The following is a 17967-nucleotide window of genomic DNA, read 5'->3' as shown; positions in this document are numbered from 1 at the left end:
CTACACCCGCCACAATCCATTCAATATCAGCGCCCATTTGTCCGTTGGCTGCGTCCGTTGCTTCCGCCGAATGTGGCGATGGCACACGCAGCGCGTACTGTACCTGTCCATCAGCAGCGACGAGGGGCATTTGCTTGCGTGAAAGTCGCGTACGCACCGCGGAAAGCAATGCTGGGCCATCTTCTCGTGCGGCAGCCAAACCTTGTACCACATCCAGTACAGCGCGTGTATTGGTTATTTGTCCCAAAATAGCGAGCACATCTAAAGCGGCTTGACGCACGCGACGCTTGCGATTTAGGGCGGTATATGTGGCATGGGTAACGCAGGTGGTCATGTCAAAGCAAGTGCTAGGAAAGGTCATCAGCGAGTACATAACCATTTTGAGCGCGTGTTCACGGAACTGTGTACAGGGGGAGAGAGAGAGCGTTATTCAAGTGAAATTTTACACAAAACGCAAAGAAGTCAAAAAGAAAGAAATTGAAAGAAAGAAGAACGGAAGTTCATCAATTCTAGTGATACCAAGTAGCCAGCCGCACTTAGCCACATCAATAAAAGAAAAAAAGGAGCACACTTTTGTGGCCATTGTCACAACTGGGCCAGCTTGTTAATATGCAGGCATTTAATAATTTCTCAAAGCAGTAGTGCTGCGGTCAGCAGACCAATACGGCCATTATCGCTGTTGGTCAACCTGGTTCTCATGTTTGCTTTCGCTTGTTGATTGCACTTACCCTTGAGCTCTTTGCATGTAAAAATTCTTGCGACAATAATTTGAGTACAATTGCCGCCGCCGGCAGTCGATGCATCAATGCTTTGCATACGCGATTCGCTCCAGCGCCACCTTGGCGACACAGCCCGGTCATTATTTGTGTTGTACGATCCTCCAAGTTATCGAGTGGCAAACGTGTTATGAGATTGATTAGCAGTTGTTGCTTTGCCTCTGCCACGTCTGGATTACGTTCAGAGAAGAGTAAAGTGCGGAGTAAACTATCCAGACACGGTTGAACTTGTGCCAGTGTATCGGTGTTACGCAAAGCTACCTCGAGTTGGGCAACGCCCTGCAGGCGGTGATGCCAGTTCTAAAAGATTGAACGAAAGGAGATTGTGTGTAATATGCATAGAAATATGCAGGACAAAAAAAAAAAAACATTATGTAGATACTGCGAAATTTACGCTTATCGTATATGATTGGTTAGGCTACTGTTAACTTCTTGGTAGTTTAGATACAAACTTGATATTTTGTTATATGTATATTTAAAAAAAAGTAAGTGCGCCTGGGCCACACTGGAGAAATGAAAATTACCTTACATATCTAGGTTGTGTCATAACCAATATACATATGTACATACATACATACATACATAAATTTATCTGCTTTTGCTTAAGGTTATATTTTTTTATATCTAGATCTCTACATCTACCCGGTTAATTCTAATTACATTTATGTTATTCTGTTTTCCTTTATATTTGCTTTTATCTTTATACTCCATCGACAACAAAATCGATAGTAACATCCACCAAAATATCGATGAAGGAAGATCGATACAAATATCGATAGCGAATTCAATAAAAGTATAAAAGTAAAAAAACCAAAAAAAATCGATACAAATATCGATAACAAAGTCGATAAATATCGATAAAAACATCGATAAAAATATCGATAGAAATATCGAAAAGAAAGTCGATAAAAATAGCGATAACAAAATCGATAAATGTATATCGATAACGAAATCTATAAGAAATATCGATAACAAGATCGGTAAATATCGATAACAAAATCGATAAAATTATCGGTAGCAAAATCGATATACAATATCGAAACAAAATTGATAAATATCGATAACAAAATCGATTAACAATGATAACAAAATCGAGAGAAATATCGAAAACAAAATCGATGAAAGTATCGGTAACAAAATCAATAAAAAATATCGATGATAAAATCGAGAGAAATATCGAAAACAAAATCGATAAGAATATCGATAACAAAATCGATAAAAAATATAAATTTTTTTATCGATAACTTCCGAGGTAACCGAAAATCTCTAAAATCCCGAAATAGTTCCCACATTGGGTCTTTGTGTCTCTATTTACATATGTAGATATATCCTCTTTAAAATAATTACCTTGGTATTAATCTTTCTTCCCCTTATCTTTACTTTTACCTTCACCTTTGCCCTTAGATACATAAGTAAATTGTTTAAATTTACCTAGGTCTTCATTTTTGCCTTTATATTTACGCATCTTTGTTTTTATTTTTACTTTTTTACTTATTTATCCTTTTCTTTATCTATGTACGTACTCACCTTTACTTTTATTCTTGTATTGGTATTTATCTAAGTTAATCTTCTATTAGCACATTTTTGTTAAATGAATACCATGTGCAGAAGCGCTTGTTTCCCTCCCAACCATTTCCGTGTGCAATTTCCGTTGAATTTGCCAATTTACTCCCAACCAACCAACCGCCGCTACAAAAATCAAGATAAGTTTGGTGAGAAAGTGCGGCGTACACAAATAAATAAGCCAGTGTGTACGAAAAGCAAAGAATAAATCATGGAGAACTTATGTCTTAACTTAGAGAAAACAAACGAGGCTTAGGCATTTCGTAACCAAAAATCCAAGCGCGTCTTGCCTTATATGTTAGAGTGGCCGGGACTTGACCAATGCAAGCGAGCAGTCGCTAGAGAGCCGGAGCTTTCAATAATGCCTCAAGTGAAGCGATTATAAATACTAGGATTGTCAGTTACTGTCAAAATTCGAAAATTTTTCTAGTTTTTTTTTTCAAACATAGCGCGTCGATTAAGTTATAATTCACAAAATTACTCAAAAGAAAATCTTCTGCTTTGAAAGTGACTAAAAATGTTTATACCCTTTTTTTTTAATATTTTATTAGCGTTACAGTTCAGCGGGGAAACGGTTTTTTTTATAACCAATGTTTTTTTATAAGACCCCTTTGGGCGTCAAAAAATGACCTTGGAACGAAGTCTACTGGCACAGTCTGGCAGTAGCATACAACGGTCCTTGAGAAAATACAGGCCATACAAGAAGCAAACGAGTGCCAAAACCGGGCGAATGAATGCGAGGGATTAATATTCGCAAGCTACATGAAATGCCACTGAAAACTTTAAAATCTAGATAGTTTTTTTTTTCAAAAATTATCATTATCAGAATAATTTTTACCAACTCTATAGTCTGATTTTTCTGCAATGACAAAAGAACAATCATAATTTTTAGATGATTTCCATTTGAAGACAACCGGCCGGGTACGGCCGTGATTTTTAATTTCGATGAAGCTGAAATAGCCGACTTATAAGCTATTCTGTTTTTTAGATAAAAATCGATATCTGGTATTTTTTTTCAAATGCCCATAACTTTGTTAAAAATTAATGGATTTCAACCTTTTTCACTCGATTGTTAGTAATTGTAGCCACTTTAAGATGGAATGATGAAATAATCGATTTGTATATATATTAATTTTTTATTTACTTTTATGAGTTCTTATAAAAGTTATGCAAAAACCATAGTTTTTTTTTTTCTTTGATCTAAATATTTCACAAAAAAATAGGCACTTTGAACTACAATGGAGCTAAATCACGATGTCCTTGAACCAGATTCAACTGAATCGGTCTCGAACGATGGAATTTCCGATTAAACTATTTTGGGGGGGGTGTTCACGAGTTAGTATACGTGAAGTTCAAAATCGTGGCAAGTGCATTTTGTGGTTCAATTACTAAGCGTGGGAAAGAAACAAATGACTTTGGCCAGTGGTATCACCCAAGAACTAAAATTATGCAGAGCTACAGACAAGTGTTGCGGACGGTGGTCAGAGGCTTAAGAGATTTGGTTGTGAAACACCCCAACCTAAACAGCCGTTCGGATATCGGGGAAGATGTACCGTTCTGGAAATATTATTCACAGCTACTCAACAGCGTATTATTTTTCAGCAAAATTTCATTTCATGAAAATCATGTTGAATGCTTTCACCTCACCAACATAGCTACCTGCAAACTGGCATTATTCTATTTTAATAGGAATTTAAGTGAATTTATTCAGACAAGAAAAATTTTATCTTAAACTAAATGCATTGTTTTTGAGCTTGTAGCTAATTGAAAATAGCCTTGAACACGCAAAGCAACCATAATCGCTTAAGCAATCAGCCAAGTGTTGTCATTGAAAGACAGTTACAGAGTTGAAAAATAAAACTCTAAGACAAGCAGCGGAAGCCACAGCAAAACGTTTGTCCTTTCTTCTTTTCGCCTTTTCGTCCTTCAGGAATGCGGTAATTTGTGCACAATTTCTTTTAGCCATTAATTGCCCTTCTGCTAGTATGAAAAGTAATTGCATACAATGAAGAAATTTCTGGCTAATTGAAAAAATACTGACCATAACCCAAGAACAGCGATAGAATGGCCGAGACAGAAATGTAGTTCTGTATTAAACCAAAGGGATTGCAATCAAAGTGAATTGAAAAATAAATTGCAAAAAAAATTCGAAATTACCTTCATTAGATGCGCTATTTCTCTTTAATAAATTCTCTCCTCTAAGACGTTTTATTTAAACACGTATAAATAAGGAATGTATTCTGAGGCTGATGCAACACTTCCCTTTCCCACATTAACACTTTGCTGCCATTGAACTCGGTAATTGTTTAAGTACCACAATTTTCTATATTACTGTGGGGCTTTCCTTCAGACACCACATTTACATACATACTGACATATATGCTTATACATACACATATTGCTTAAGTTTGTGTACATATGTATATTTAGTCAGTCAACCGACAAGTCATGCTGTCAAGAATTCAACCGCGACGGCTTGTATGGCATTCGTTATCCTATGTCTAAAAAGGATTGCGATGTACTTACATATGCGCATACAACATATGTACCAGGGATGTTGCGAATATTTGTATTCGCATTCGCATCAAATGATACGAATGTTTTGCGAATGCGAATGTGTACATGACCAGAGAGTCCACTCTAATATTGTTGAAATGGCTCTTAGTCTGTCTAACCACGATGCGGATAATAATCGGCTTTTAACTTCAGGCGCTAAACCGTTAACTAGTATGTATATCAAGCAAATTGATGGGCTTTCAACAAGTACGTACTGCTAAAAGTCCTATAAGCAACCTAGAAATAATTTTAGATTCATCCAGTGAAAGCAAAGACTCGGATGTAGAATCTGAAGACATTAGGATAAGTGAAATTAAAGCTCAATTGAAGGCCTATCTTAGCAGCAGGCAACAAAGATTCAAAAAACTGCTGTTTTATACATTTTCAGGCTTTTAATCATCGAATTCCCAAAAACCCCCCTTATATAAATATGTCTTTGGTGAAAAAAGAAAAAGTTATAAAATTTGGTGGCCATATTGGATCCACCATTTTGAATTTTGAAAATCTGACAAAAACCCCCAAACACTAAGTTTCAAATTAATTTGGTTACTTCTCGACTTTTGGCCAGCAAATGCTAGTCGCCAGACCATAGTGCACTGTATAGGTTAAGCACTCGTTCAATGTTCTCATAATTTACAAAATTTTTAAGTAATAAAAACGATGACTTAATTTGGTAGGTTTTTTAATGTTATTCCTAACATACGCATTCGCATTCGCACGTTCGCATTGCGAAAATTCGCATTCGCAAATGTGAAAAATGTGACATTCGAAACATTCCTAATATGTACGTATACATTACATATTGTGTTGCCACCAACCACCTGAGTGACTTGAATCGATTTCTTATGTTGTAGTTGTTTCAAAAAGTCAATAGCACGCTTTGGTTGATAGTGAATTTATTTTTGGTATCCTTTAAGACAACTTTGGCATGCTTTGCTGCATGCAGAGTTTCTTTCGGTTGTTGGTATGTATTTGTAGGAATTTTAGTGAAATTTTATAGGCCGCCACCAGCTAAGTAACTATTGGTTAATGAGTGTTACAGTGGTTATTATGGTGGCGGTTTGGTGTGCAATTATCATCAAATTTTCAAGGTTGGTAGCGGGTGTTGTTGGTTTTGCTTGTGTCACCTCACTTGGACTTGTAATAAATTAGTTCCTTCCTTAGTTTACAAAGGTGTGTTGATAAATTGTCTCAATGTTGAGGAAGATGGAAAAACAAGATATGGGCAAGTAAAAGCAGTTTGTGGGTCCGATGTTTAACTGTCGTGTGTAAAAAATGAAATTTCGAATGTACATATATGTATATCTAAATTGTTCTTCGACAGCTGGACAGCAAGAAGTATCAAAATGTTTGCACTGCGTAAGGGACATTTTTATTTGAGTTAGTATTAAAAAAAAATCGACAGTGAAAAATAGTTATTAGTCTGAAAAGGCTTAAAAACTGGGTGGGCCGGCTACGGCGGCTACTGCATATCTTAAATTAATTAAATTATTTTAAGCAGGGCGGTAATCATTATGAGTTAAATAATTCAAATCAGCATTAAATAAGTCTTTTATGATTTTTATTTTTCCGCTCTTTTCTATGGATGCCACTATCCAATTCCTATATTGAATTGCTCGATGATTCCGAAAATCGAGTTAATTTTTTTTTATGGATACGCTTTCGAGATATATGAAATTTACCGTTATTCAATTAAAAGAAAAAGTGGTTCCACTTAATCACGTATGTCATACGAAACAATTTACCAATTTTAATACGAAGTGAAAGCCAATGAAATTCTCCAAATGCGCGGACAACTTTTGAGCTTTATTCGTGTCTAGTGATGGTATATTTTCCGTCCCTGATTTTAAACCGGCGATTGCCCAGCGCGCCTTTCGTGCTTTACGCCGAATCGAAATCCCCTTTGCCTAGTTTGGTGCAATAGTATTGAAAAGCAAAGTAAAAGATTTAGTTTAGGTAGAACGCTCTACCTATAGAGAGCAGAACTCTCTTCACATATAGGCCAAGAATAGTACCTTATCCAATTACTAACCTCTTTCTGTTTTATGAACTCAACAATTGCAAATCACTTTGCCCGTGGTACAAGTTTGCCACTACCATCTCTGAAATCATTGTGTTAAACAGTTTTAAAAGCGTCGATAATCTTATTTTAACTCCTAGTTTTATGTCATGTAAGTCCATTAGGCAGTGGTCCAAAGAAATCTTTATAGAAAGAATTAACAGCAGAAATTATAACTTTCTGTTATAGTTATGAACTCAAAAACTCTCGCGTCTTATATAACGAAGGCCTCCCCCCCGCCGATTGAGTTTTGTGATATCACAAATATGGCTAAAAATGAAACCAGTGATATACCTACCGTGTCTATTCATTAAAAGTGAGGTATTTAGCGAAAACCCCCCCAAAAAGCGATGATAATTTTTCACTACAGGGAATATTTATTTTGGCCTCATTATTTTGGCCCAATTTGTCTCTCCCCGAAGACATTCGCGAACACAGACTGCGATTGCGAATACCTCCGCCTGGAATATCGTTGGGTGTATGCCCATTGGCAGACTTTTCTGGAATCTTGGTCCAAGTACGCCTGCCCAAGTATCTACTCTCGTCGTCCATCTCCGATCTATCGGTATACCATACTTGGGACCCTTCATTATAAATCAGCTTCTTTCAGGAATTCTGACCTTTTAGGGTTTGTAAAAGGATTACTTCGGTAGCATGATGCTCGTGAGCTTGATATCGGGATCATCCAGGAATGTCTTGAGAACCTCAAAATAACTCAGAAGATCTAAATTATTCATGCTGATCACATTGGGCAGCCAGCAGCAGTAATCTTTTTCAATCAGAATAGACAAAGGAGTGAAATATTCCTGTAAACGAGGTTGCTAAAATATTTGGAGAAACATGCTTTCTATTTTTCGGAAATAACCATTATCGTGGCGGAACCTACCAAAGTCCAATCTAGCCTACCAACCTACCAGTTTTAGTAGGAAAAGCCATATGTTGCAACACTGATTGATAGTGCCATAGCCTGAATTGGGATTGTGCCATCAAGCTCGAATCTTAAAACACACCAGAGGTACAGAAAAGATCGAAATGAATAGTCGCTCCTCAGCTGGGGTGGACGAGAGTTCACGGCGAAGTCTCTCCCATCAGAAATCCAACATTAAATTTTCGTTCCTTTACACGTCAGCTATATGTAGTAGACGTCGAGAGGTTCTACTTGTTTCTTTGCTGGCCGCGTCCATCCCATTTCTTTGATGGCGGTGCTATCAGTCTCAGTTTTCCCGAGAACATTAAACAACTGGGCATAGGCGTCTTCGTTATTAAGGGTTATCACATTCCAGGTGCAAGCGCACAAGCTGCTTGCTTTAAGATAGACAGACGCTTGTAACTGTATTTTAAAAAGGTGAAAATATGCAGTAGACTACGGTGGGCTCGTAAGCCAAATAGGTTGGAGAGGCGGTGACCCAAGGCCTCGGACGGATCTAGCACATGAGTTGCCCACGTTGCCAAAGTTTTCGAATGAAGACGCAAGAGTTGGAACCGAGTAGAGTCGAGAAATTGTATTGTAACTGCATTTCATCAACAAGAAAATTCTGGCTAAAATAGTGGAAAGTCTTTTGGCATTATGGTGCCATGGAGGGTTGAGTCCGTATTTTTTCTATTTTGTTTAAATATATTTGTATTTTTATTTTTAGGCTTATTATTTCTTTGTTAATATTTAATTTCGCTGTTTTTTTTTTTTAATTAACGTAAAGCACGTCAAAATAATCGTAAATTTATAACGCATCAAATAAAACGTGGCAGAATTAAAAATACGGTATTACGTAAATTCTGCGACGGTTAGAAAACTGCACGTCCGCAAATACGTAAATAAATTTGGCATTCCTCTTTTTTATGGACGCTTATCATGAATATAACATCAGAATTTCGATACTCAAAATGGCGGATCAAATACTTGGACTTCGTTACTCGGGTGTTATCGGTGTCGCTGAGTACGAATATGAAGTCAGATTGGAAATAATCCAATTTTAAAAATTAGAGCTGTCGGATCCATATTGGATCAACCATTTGTCATCATCTCTCCTGGGTAACTCATACGCCATGTACACTACTTTCGAATTTAATTTTTACGTTAATTTCTATCGCATAGAATTTTGGGAAGAGCTTTGGTCCGTTTGACATGGAATGTAAAACCGCGTATCAACAAAATGCAAAACCGCGTATGTGAGGTTGCATAAATTATTTTCTAGAGAGTAAAAATACTCACATTTCAAAATGGTTCTCTTTTTTTATAAAGCAAAATAGCACTTCTGGCTAGTATATTTTAGGACGAATGGATAAGGATTGAGCCAAGAGCTTGGGTGAGCAAATCCGACTTTTGGCAGCCAATGTTAGTTACGCGGTTTTGCAGAATGAAGATACGCGGTTTTCTTACTTTAAGCGATGATATGTAGATACAAAAAATGCTAACTTCTAGTCGCAATTCGGTATTGCTTTTCCAAAGGCAGAAAATAGCTTTCAACATAGCTACAAAAAAAGTATCTTTTGAAATATTTTTGTCAAACGAAAGGCTGTGGGAAGTTAAAAGCCAGCTGCTAAAATTGCGCTGCTATTTTTATCCTCCCAACCCAGTAAAAAGTGTACTAAACTTTATTTTTGAAGCCTGATGGAAATAGTAAAGCGAGTGATTTGTTGAATTACAAAAACATTTGCATTTACCGCAATGCAAAAGAGCAAAGTTCAAGGCAATGAAGCGACTTTTTTGCGCTAGTGTTTAATTTTAGACAATCTCAATATTTAGCGTAACTCATTCGCATGAATTGTCTCTAAAACCAGTCGCTTCTCGCTTGTGATTGAGTATGCAGCGATAGCTTCATTGATATTTTACTAGCTTACAGCACTTACAAATCGTTAGCGCCCGAGGCATTAGGTATCGCCGATATCCACATGCTTCCGTGAAATTAACCCGGATTTATGTATGTATGTAAGTATGTAAATGCATAAGCTTTATCGCTTTATACTCCATTTGGGTAATATAGTTAGTACACCATCCCTATATCCATAACAAACTATTACTCACTCGATTACAGGAGGGCAATTATTCATGCAAATCTACGTAACAGTTGTACATAAAATAATAGCAAATGACGTTGTTAACTGCATAGGGCAAAGGAGAAGGGCAAAGATTATACGTGACCAAATGGACGGCTACATATTTATGACTCCCATATGGGTGTATTGTGCGTTGGCGACAAATACAATATGGATGTATATTAGGGTGGGTAAATATTTCAAGTGAAACTTCTTTAGCGGCTGTTGGTTGGCTGAAAGTAAATTGGTTAATGCAACGGAAATAGTTGGGACGGAAATGGCGCACTGGAAACAAGTATTTCTTAAATGTATGCAAATGGTTTTAATTCAAACAAAACGTGCTAATAAGCAGTTTAAGAATAAGATTTAGATTAAGGCTAATACAAGAATCAGAGTAAAGGTAAAAATAAAAACAAGAACAAAGATGCGTAAAGATAAAGGCAAAAATTAAGACCACGAATAGATGAAGAAAATAATAAACATAAAGGTAAAAATAAAGACACATTTGAAGAAATAGATGACAACGAGGATACCGATAAATGAAAATTTAAAGAGGAAGAAAGATTAAGATAAACGTAATTATAAATAGCATGATCTAGAAGTACACAGAGACTTAACACAACTAAATTCACCACACGCTAACTCAGCACACCTAAACCCACCACACCTAAACTCAAAGCTCCAAACTTACCACAACGAAATTCACTACACCTTGACTCACGACAACTGAACTAATCATACCCATTCTCACCATACCTCACGTAAACTCACCGCACCACACCTCAGCTCATCTCAATTTGGGAACTTGTTCAGTATTTTGGATATTTTCGGGATTCTCGGAACTAAATCCGGAGTTTCAAGACTATTTCGGGATTATCGGGACTAAATCAGTATTTTTAAGGCTATTTCGGCTTTCTCGCAACTACTTCGAGACTATTTTACCGTTATATTTATCGATATTATTATCGACATATTAATAGATATTTTCTCGATATAATAATCGATATTGATATATTTCTCAAAACATTTATTTTTCCTTAAGCACCGTTTCGACATTTCTTTACGGTTTAAGAGAAAAAAACGCATCTTTCACTTTTCCTTGATATACATAAATTTTTTGATACAACTAAAATTCAATAGAAAATATAAGAAATGCAAAAGATAAGTGCAGAAGCTGACTCCTCATTTAACAATTAAAATACTTCCTTACGACACTGCAGCATAATAAAACATTGCCAAGAAAAAAAAACCTATTTTCGCTTTTTATCGAGCTCGAAATAGAATTTAGACCCATGGATTATTCGGCAAATTCTCTTCGAACTTCACCCTAAAATACATAGTTGAAAAATATAGTTGAAAAATATCCCATACAAATTTACGCACCCTAATGTATATACATAGCTATTGAGGTCAGCTGTTTTAAGGCCGGTAACGCGCCACTTGAATAGCCGGAAGTGCTATTATAGGTACATGGATATCTTTGCTTGTATGCATGTATGTATGTATGTATGTATTTAGATGTATATAACAGCTTATGTAGTATTGATAACACGCATATGCCCATACCTGCAGTCAGTGAGGTGTATGCGTTGATGTGAAACGGAAGTGTATTAATTACTTGCACCTCTATTCCCACCCTAACACTCACTCTCTCTCTACATCAAGCAGCCAGATGTTGCGTATACGCCATGTAGAACGGATATGTGTTATTGCAACGGAAAAATGAAAATATCAGAAATATGCATATGGATAAGGTTTGGCGCTAGAAATGACACAAACAACATATTCGCTAATTTAATTTTTTTTGTTTCTGTAAATTTTTGCATAAAATACTCCACTACTGCAAATAATTCACTGCCCACTTAGTTTGCGTCAGAAAAATGCAAAACGAACAAAATATGAACGAGTACGAAATATTAATGAAATAGCTGTAAATATTTGTATGTACATATGTCTCCGGCATTCTACATCGCCGTTCACTCAGTTAAACGCACGCGATGTTGAAAAGTCAAAACGACAGCAGAGTCGCAAAGTGACCAACTGGCCGGCCGGCAGCTGGAGCAGCAATACATTTTACAGTTACACAATGGCACAGCGATTCGAGTACCATATACGAATGGGAAACGTACCGGTAATATAGCCACTAAACAAAGCATGAATTCGGGTCAGCGAGCAGTGTAAGAACAAAAATATAAAATAAATAAATAAATAAATACAAAAGAAAATGAAAACAGCGAGCAATAAAAAATTACTAAATTGCCGGCTGCATGCTAAAAAATACCATATGTATGTATGCGTGTAGTAGCGCATATGCCAAAATCGGAAGGAAGTGGCGGTGAGAGTCGTCGCGTTGACGCTCAAATGTCGGACAGGATATGACGTTGATATACGCGGCCTAAAGAAAGCCAGCGCCAGTGCCAGAGCCAGCGCTAAAGTCCATTTGTAGCCTCCGCAAAGAGGTATTCAAATTGTGGAAAACCAACACAAAGTACTCGTCTGTAATGGAACGGGTATGAGTAATACAAAAGCACCGGGGAAACACCAGCATGAATGCACATTTTCCCTTCACTTTCTTTTCTCTCTTTTCTGAAGTCTTGAAGTGTGTAAAAAAAAAAGAAAAAAATGTTGCAGGAATACGTCTCATAAAAATCTCGCATTTTTGCTTTGTGGTCTGCACTACCGGATATTACCTTTGCTGTGGTTTTGTATTATTTTCTATTTTCTTGATAGCTTAACAGATGGCATTGTGGCATGCAGCAGCGATTTTCTTTCATGTCAATGCGTTTATAATATGCGAGAAAATAGGTTAAACATTCAAATTTATAATTGTGTTTGTAGTTAGTGCTTCTCCGCTGGTTCCTTTTTCATTTGCCTGTTTTATTTCTTTCTAATCCTTCATATTTAATGTCTCGTACTCATAGGTGAAAATGGTAAATTAATGGTGGTTAAACGATAAGAAAGCACAATTTTTTATGACAACTTTGTTATGGTGTATAATTTCACTTCAACTGAAGTAAATTAAAGCCAACTTAAATGAAAGAAAATGAAGCGGTAAACCTTTTAAAAGGAGGAATGACATATTTTTGTTCGCCACTATTTTTTTGAAGAGCATCGGGAGAGCATACTCATAATCCGGTTCTTAAAAACTTCGCCTAACAGCCATCGTTTCTCTAGCTGTTGATGGCATCGCAGTCGGCATTGTCTGAATAATTTGTTTGATTTGGATTGGTCAAAGCTCTTTGGAAATGTGGATGTAACTGGTTACTATGATATTTTTAAGTCTAAACTTTTTGATATATATGTGGGTCACAATCCAATTCTTAACTCGAAAACCGCTAAGCTGTTATGGTTTACTAAAGAACTCAAACGTATAAGGAATATGAAGAATAAGTTCTACAAAAGGCATAAGCATTCTAACGATGTTAATTCATGTCAGCATAAATTAACAAGCTCAATAAATCTTTGTATAGGAATTATATTCGCAGCGTAGAAAGCTATATTAAATGTAATCCCAAGTTCTTCTGGAGTTATATTGGATCAAAGAAAAAATTGTTCTAATACACCTGGATCGGTCCAGTTTAACCGGATGTTAGCCAACTCCATCTCCGAAGCTGTTAATTTTTTTGCAGATTTTTTTCTTCTAATTTTATTTCAGGTAATTCTGATAATGAAAAGCTCGTGGGTAGGGTTGGTAAAGGTGTATACTTAGAAGACCTAAGAATCTATCTTAGCTTTCGTCTTATGGACGACTGTAGCGTTTTTCAGGCGGAATTGATGGCAATCGACAGGGCCATAAAACTGGTAAAGTGTGATATGATACTCCAAGTTGATAACTACGTCTTCACTGGCAGCCAAGCGGAAATCAAATCCCTCTCGAAGCAGTCGGTAACCATGAAATAGTGCACATCTCTTAACGAGATGGCTGAGTCATTTCGCCCAAAGGTGATATGGGGTTCCGGGGCACTGGAATATAGAGGAGAATTGTAAGGATGATAAACTAATAATGACAAAACTGTCAGGCAAATGTGGTCAGTTGTTTCTTCGACAACTTGGAGGACCTTATATTTATGGGTGGAAATCAGGTATCTTCTAAAATTCCTGGCAATTTCGATAGGATTTTAGGAGGATTGCGTGTTAGCCGACCCCTCATGCCGCACCAAAATGGGCCCTGAGCCTACCTACCTAAACTGGTAGCGGTCCCCTACTAGGTATCAATTTCTTAACATGAAAAAAAATTAATTTCTTCAAACAAACATACATACATATGCCGCTAAAGAACAACTGTATTTTATTTATTTTCGGTGAGAAAGCAAAAGTAAGTAAATCGGATGATACTTTATGTGCCACCTTGTATAAAAACCATGCTCAGCTCACCAAATATTTCCGAATATTTTCTTTCGATTACGAAATTGTACAAAAATAAAACCATCCAAATACCAATGTGCATTGTCATTTGCACGTAAAACTTCAAGAGTTTGGCAAATTGCTTCACTTAAAGTTGCCGGTGTGACTCTGCTATAAATTCTTTAGATACATGATATTTTAATTCTTTGCCATGCACGCGATTTTACACTACCCCTCCATGAGAATGTGCAATTAATGGCTTATATGTCGCGCCTATAAGCTGACTATAAATTTAACTAACAATAAGTAGAAATTCCAAAACTCTTTAAGTTTTGAGTTATTTAAGAATACATACATACATACATACATAGAAATGCAGTGACAAAAGCATTCAGACATTCATACATGTATACGCATTCTGACTTTCATTTGTTTTTGCAAGAAAATCAATAAAAAGAAAATCTCAAACATGGTCAAGTTGGCAAGTGAAGTATTTCCGTGTGCTGCTGTTTTTATTGTAGTTGGTGGAAAGCAAGTTGCAGGATGGTTGCGGTTTTAGCTAGAGCGGAGCGAAAGTTAATTTCTAGTTAGTTATTGTGGCACAAATTACCAACTATTTTGGCTTGAAATGTCTTTGGAGCAAATTAAAAAAGAAAATTATAATGGACTCTGAATACACCATGCGATAGTAAATTTTACACACAAAAGAAACAATATACTCGCGAAACTATGGGTAAATTACAGTAAAACTGCATACTTAGTTTTTCTCTGGTCAGGTCAGGGATTTATTTAAAAGGACTTTGAAATTCAAAAATTCGGCGCAATGTAGGATAACAATAAGGGTGTCATATAAAAGAAAAAATTCTGTACAATTATAACAGAAAAAATTTTTTCGGTGCATATGGACGAATGGGTAAAGAAAATGTCCTTTAAAAATTTTGTTCTTAAATATCCTTGAAAATTTTGAATATTTATTTTTTTTTTAATTATTGTTTGAGGACTAATATACGCCCGACCTCACCATCATTGAATTTCGTCCTGCAAAATCTATTAACTTAAAAATATAAAATTTATTAAAATATCCTTGAAAATTTTCAATATTTTTTTTTTAATTATTGTTTGAGGACTAATATACGCACGATCTCATCATCATTGAATTTCGTCCTGCAAAATTTATTAACTTAAAAATATAAAATTTATTAAAAGCGCATTTTCAATACCTGCTGGGTTTTATTACTGGAAATCTGTGTGAAGAGAAACAGGGTTCTCCGATCGAAAAATGTTGATTTTCGAGAATTCTATACCATTTCTACCAAAAGTGTCAATATTTTCCATATCAAATACATGGAAAACTTTGAGCATTTTAAGAAACCTCTAAATATTTTTTGATTTCAAAATAAAACAATAGAGGTATATTTTTTCGTTATAGAACAATCCTAGGGCGTGAGAGCATACAAATTCCGACTTTATACAAATATATTTAAGATAAAAATAACATGAACGCCTACAAGTCAGTTGATGGTCTTTAATAGTATGTAACACCTCATACGCGTCGTGCTCATGTGGGTCAAATGCATCGGATAACACAAATACATACACATATGTATGTATGTATGTATATGAATGTGTTGTCAATACGTATATGCAAGTGAGTAGCTGACGTTAAAAGCAAACTTGTTTTATTTTAAATTTCAAACAAATAAACACAAATGTTGTAATCATAAAATCTCATGTGCATTTTACAAGAATAGAAATTGCAACTTTTGTTATCGGATATGAATCGGTGTGTATGTTAATACACTTATGTATAGTTTATTGCTTATCAGATGCATATTGTAGTTTATTAACACAACATGCATTAAGTTTCGACAACTTAAAATACATACTTATGTACTTACAATCTGGTGTAACGTAAAATATATACTCTACACCAGTGTTCATAGTATATGTATGTAGGTATATGTAAATACATATATATTACATATATTCTAGTGACCCAGTTTCGAGTGCAGTGGCGGATAAAATAATAACTTGTATAATAACATGTATGTAAGTATACCTTTTGTTTTCGATGATGTGTTTACATATTTATGTATGTATGTACATATGTACACGTACTATTTAAATACGCATTTGTATACTTAGGGCCATTTTCTCAAGTAAGCTGTAACTTTAAAGCTCACTTTATATTGAAAGGTTGCATTAAAATGTGTGATTGTGTCTACAACCAAAAAAACTTATATACATACGTCAAAAACCGATAATAGAAATGCTAAATTTTAGTCATAGGTTTATTTTTAATCCAACCTTTGAATAAAAAGTGAGCTTTAAGGTTAAAGGTTACTTCAGAGAACGGCCATTACGATGCAATTTGTTTACATTCATTTGTAAAAACTTACCTTAAATAACAGTTATTTTTTTAACAATTAAAATTGGCGAGCTATTTTTGAGTCCAAAATAAAAGTCTTTTCCTATTAATAAACAAACTGTTTATCCAAATGAAACAAGTTTGGTATGAACTGAAAGAGTACTAAAATAGCTTTAAAACTGAAATGTTTAAACGAGGAAAGACAGCGGGAAACAGCCATTGAAAAATATTTCAATAAAAAATATTATTTAACAAATCTCAAAAGAAGTGGTAAGCTTCGTTCGTTATTTCTGTTTAAAAGCTATTTAAGTCCTCTTTCATTTGATACCAAATTTGTTTAATTTGGATAAGCGGTATGTTTACTACTTTTATTTTCTTATCACACAGAGAGAAAAAAAGTGGTTGTAGTTTTTTTGCGACTGATCCAGCAGTCATATCGGCCTAGTCAAATTCTATGCACAAAATGCACGTACATACATACACATACTACTTTCGTACTCACAATTTTTGGTTACTTTGGTATGTGCACTTCACTGCGGAATTATTATTACTGGTCATGCATATGGATGTTAAATTACCGTTGTGTCAATTGCACATTTTTTCCGCTTGCACTTAAACATGTTGCATACTTTTTGGCACGCTTCAGTGTTCCAGTAGGAAATCAAATACTTTTAATAGAAAGGCCACGGCCACGTCAAAGCGCTTAGCAGTTTTAGGAAAGTGTATTAATTGCTGGACGGCAAAAAACTTAGGTGAACTTCTCAGGGCATTCCCGTTTAAAGCTAAGAATCCAGCTCTCAAGAAAAAATCACAAGAATTATTTTCCATTATTTCTGTTGCTTGAAACAAAAAAAAACACTTTGCTTTTGCTATAAATTTTCTTGAAGAACTAAATGTACGAACATTTGTTTCTTGAGAGCTGAAAACTGATTTAAGAAAATTTGATAAAAGAAAATTTTTTTTCCGTTTCTTGCGCGCAATTTTATATGCAATTTTTGTTTTTCTTGAGAGCTGGAAACAGCCCTTAAGGGAAAAATATATTTGTTAAATCTTTCGCCTTTTTGTTTTACAATTGTTTTCGTATTTACAAACTTACCACTCATCACCTTTTATCCACTGCTTAATAGTAAGACATGCTAGTAGAAGGACCTTCCAATGCCTGCTGCCACAGCTGTGGTGATGATGTAGTATTTGAAGATATTGGGTTTGTTAGCGATATTTTTTACCGATTTTGTTATCGATATTTATCGAATTTGTTATCGATATTT

At 35.5% G+C, this 17967-nt stretch overlaps 1 protein-coding gene across 1 annotated transcript in view; it reads right to left on the bottom strand.

The window, feature by feature from the left end:
- Positions 1 to 17967, bottom strand: part of LOC118741856 — a 47709-nt gene that overhangs the window by 25494 nt on the left and 4248 nt on the right. The window contains exons 2-3 of the mRNA XM_036473829.1: positions 729 to 1076; positions 5 to 400 (exon numbers count right to left, since the gene is read on the bottom strand). Coding sequence (XP_036329722.1) covers positions 5 to 400; positions 729 to 1076 — 744 coding nt within the window. The remainder of the gene's footprint in view (positions 1 to 4; positions 401 to 728; positions 1077 to 17967) is intronic.

This window comes from Rhagoletis pomonella, unplaced genomic scaffold (genome assembly GCF_013731165.1).
Source record: "Rhagoletis pomonella isolate Grant_MI unplaced genomic scaffold, Rhpom_1.0 Rhpom_scaffold_00006, whole genome shotgun sequence".
NCBI classification, from domain to species: Eukaryota; Metazoa; Arthropoda; class Insecta; order Diptera; family Tephritidae; genus Rhagoletis; species Rhagoletis pomonella.
This window is presented reverse-complemented; position numbering and strand designations above follow the sequence as displayed.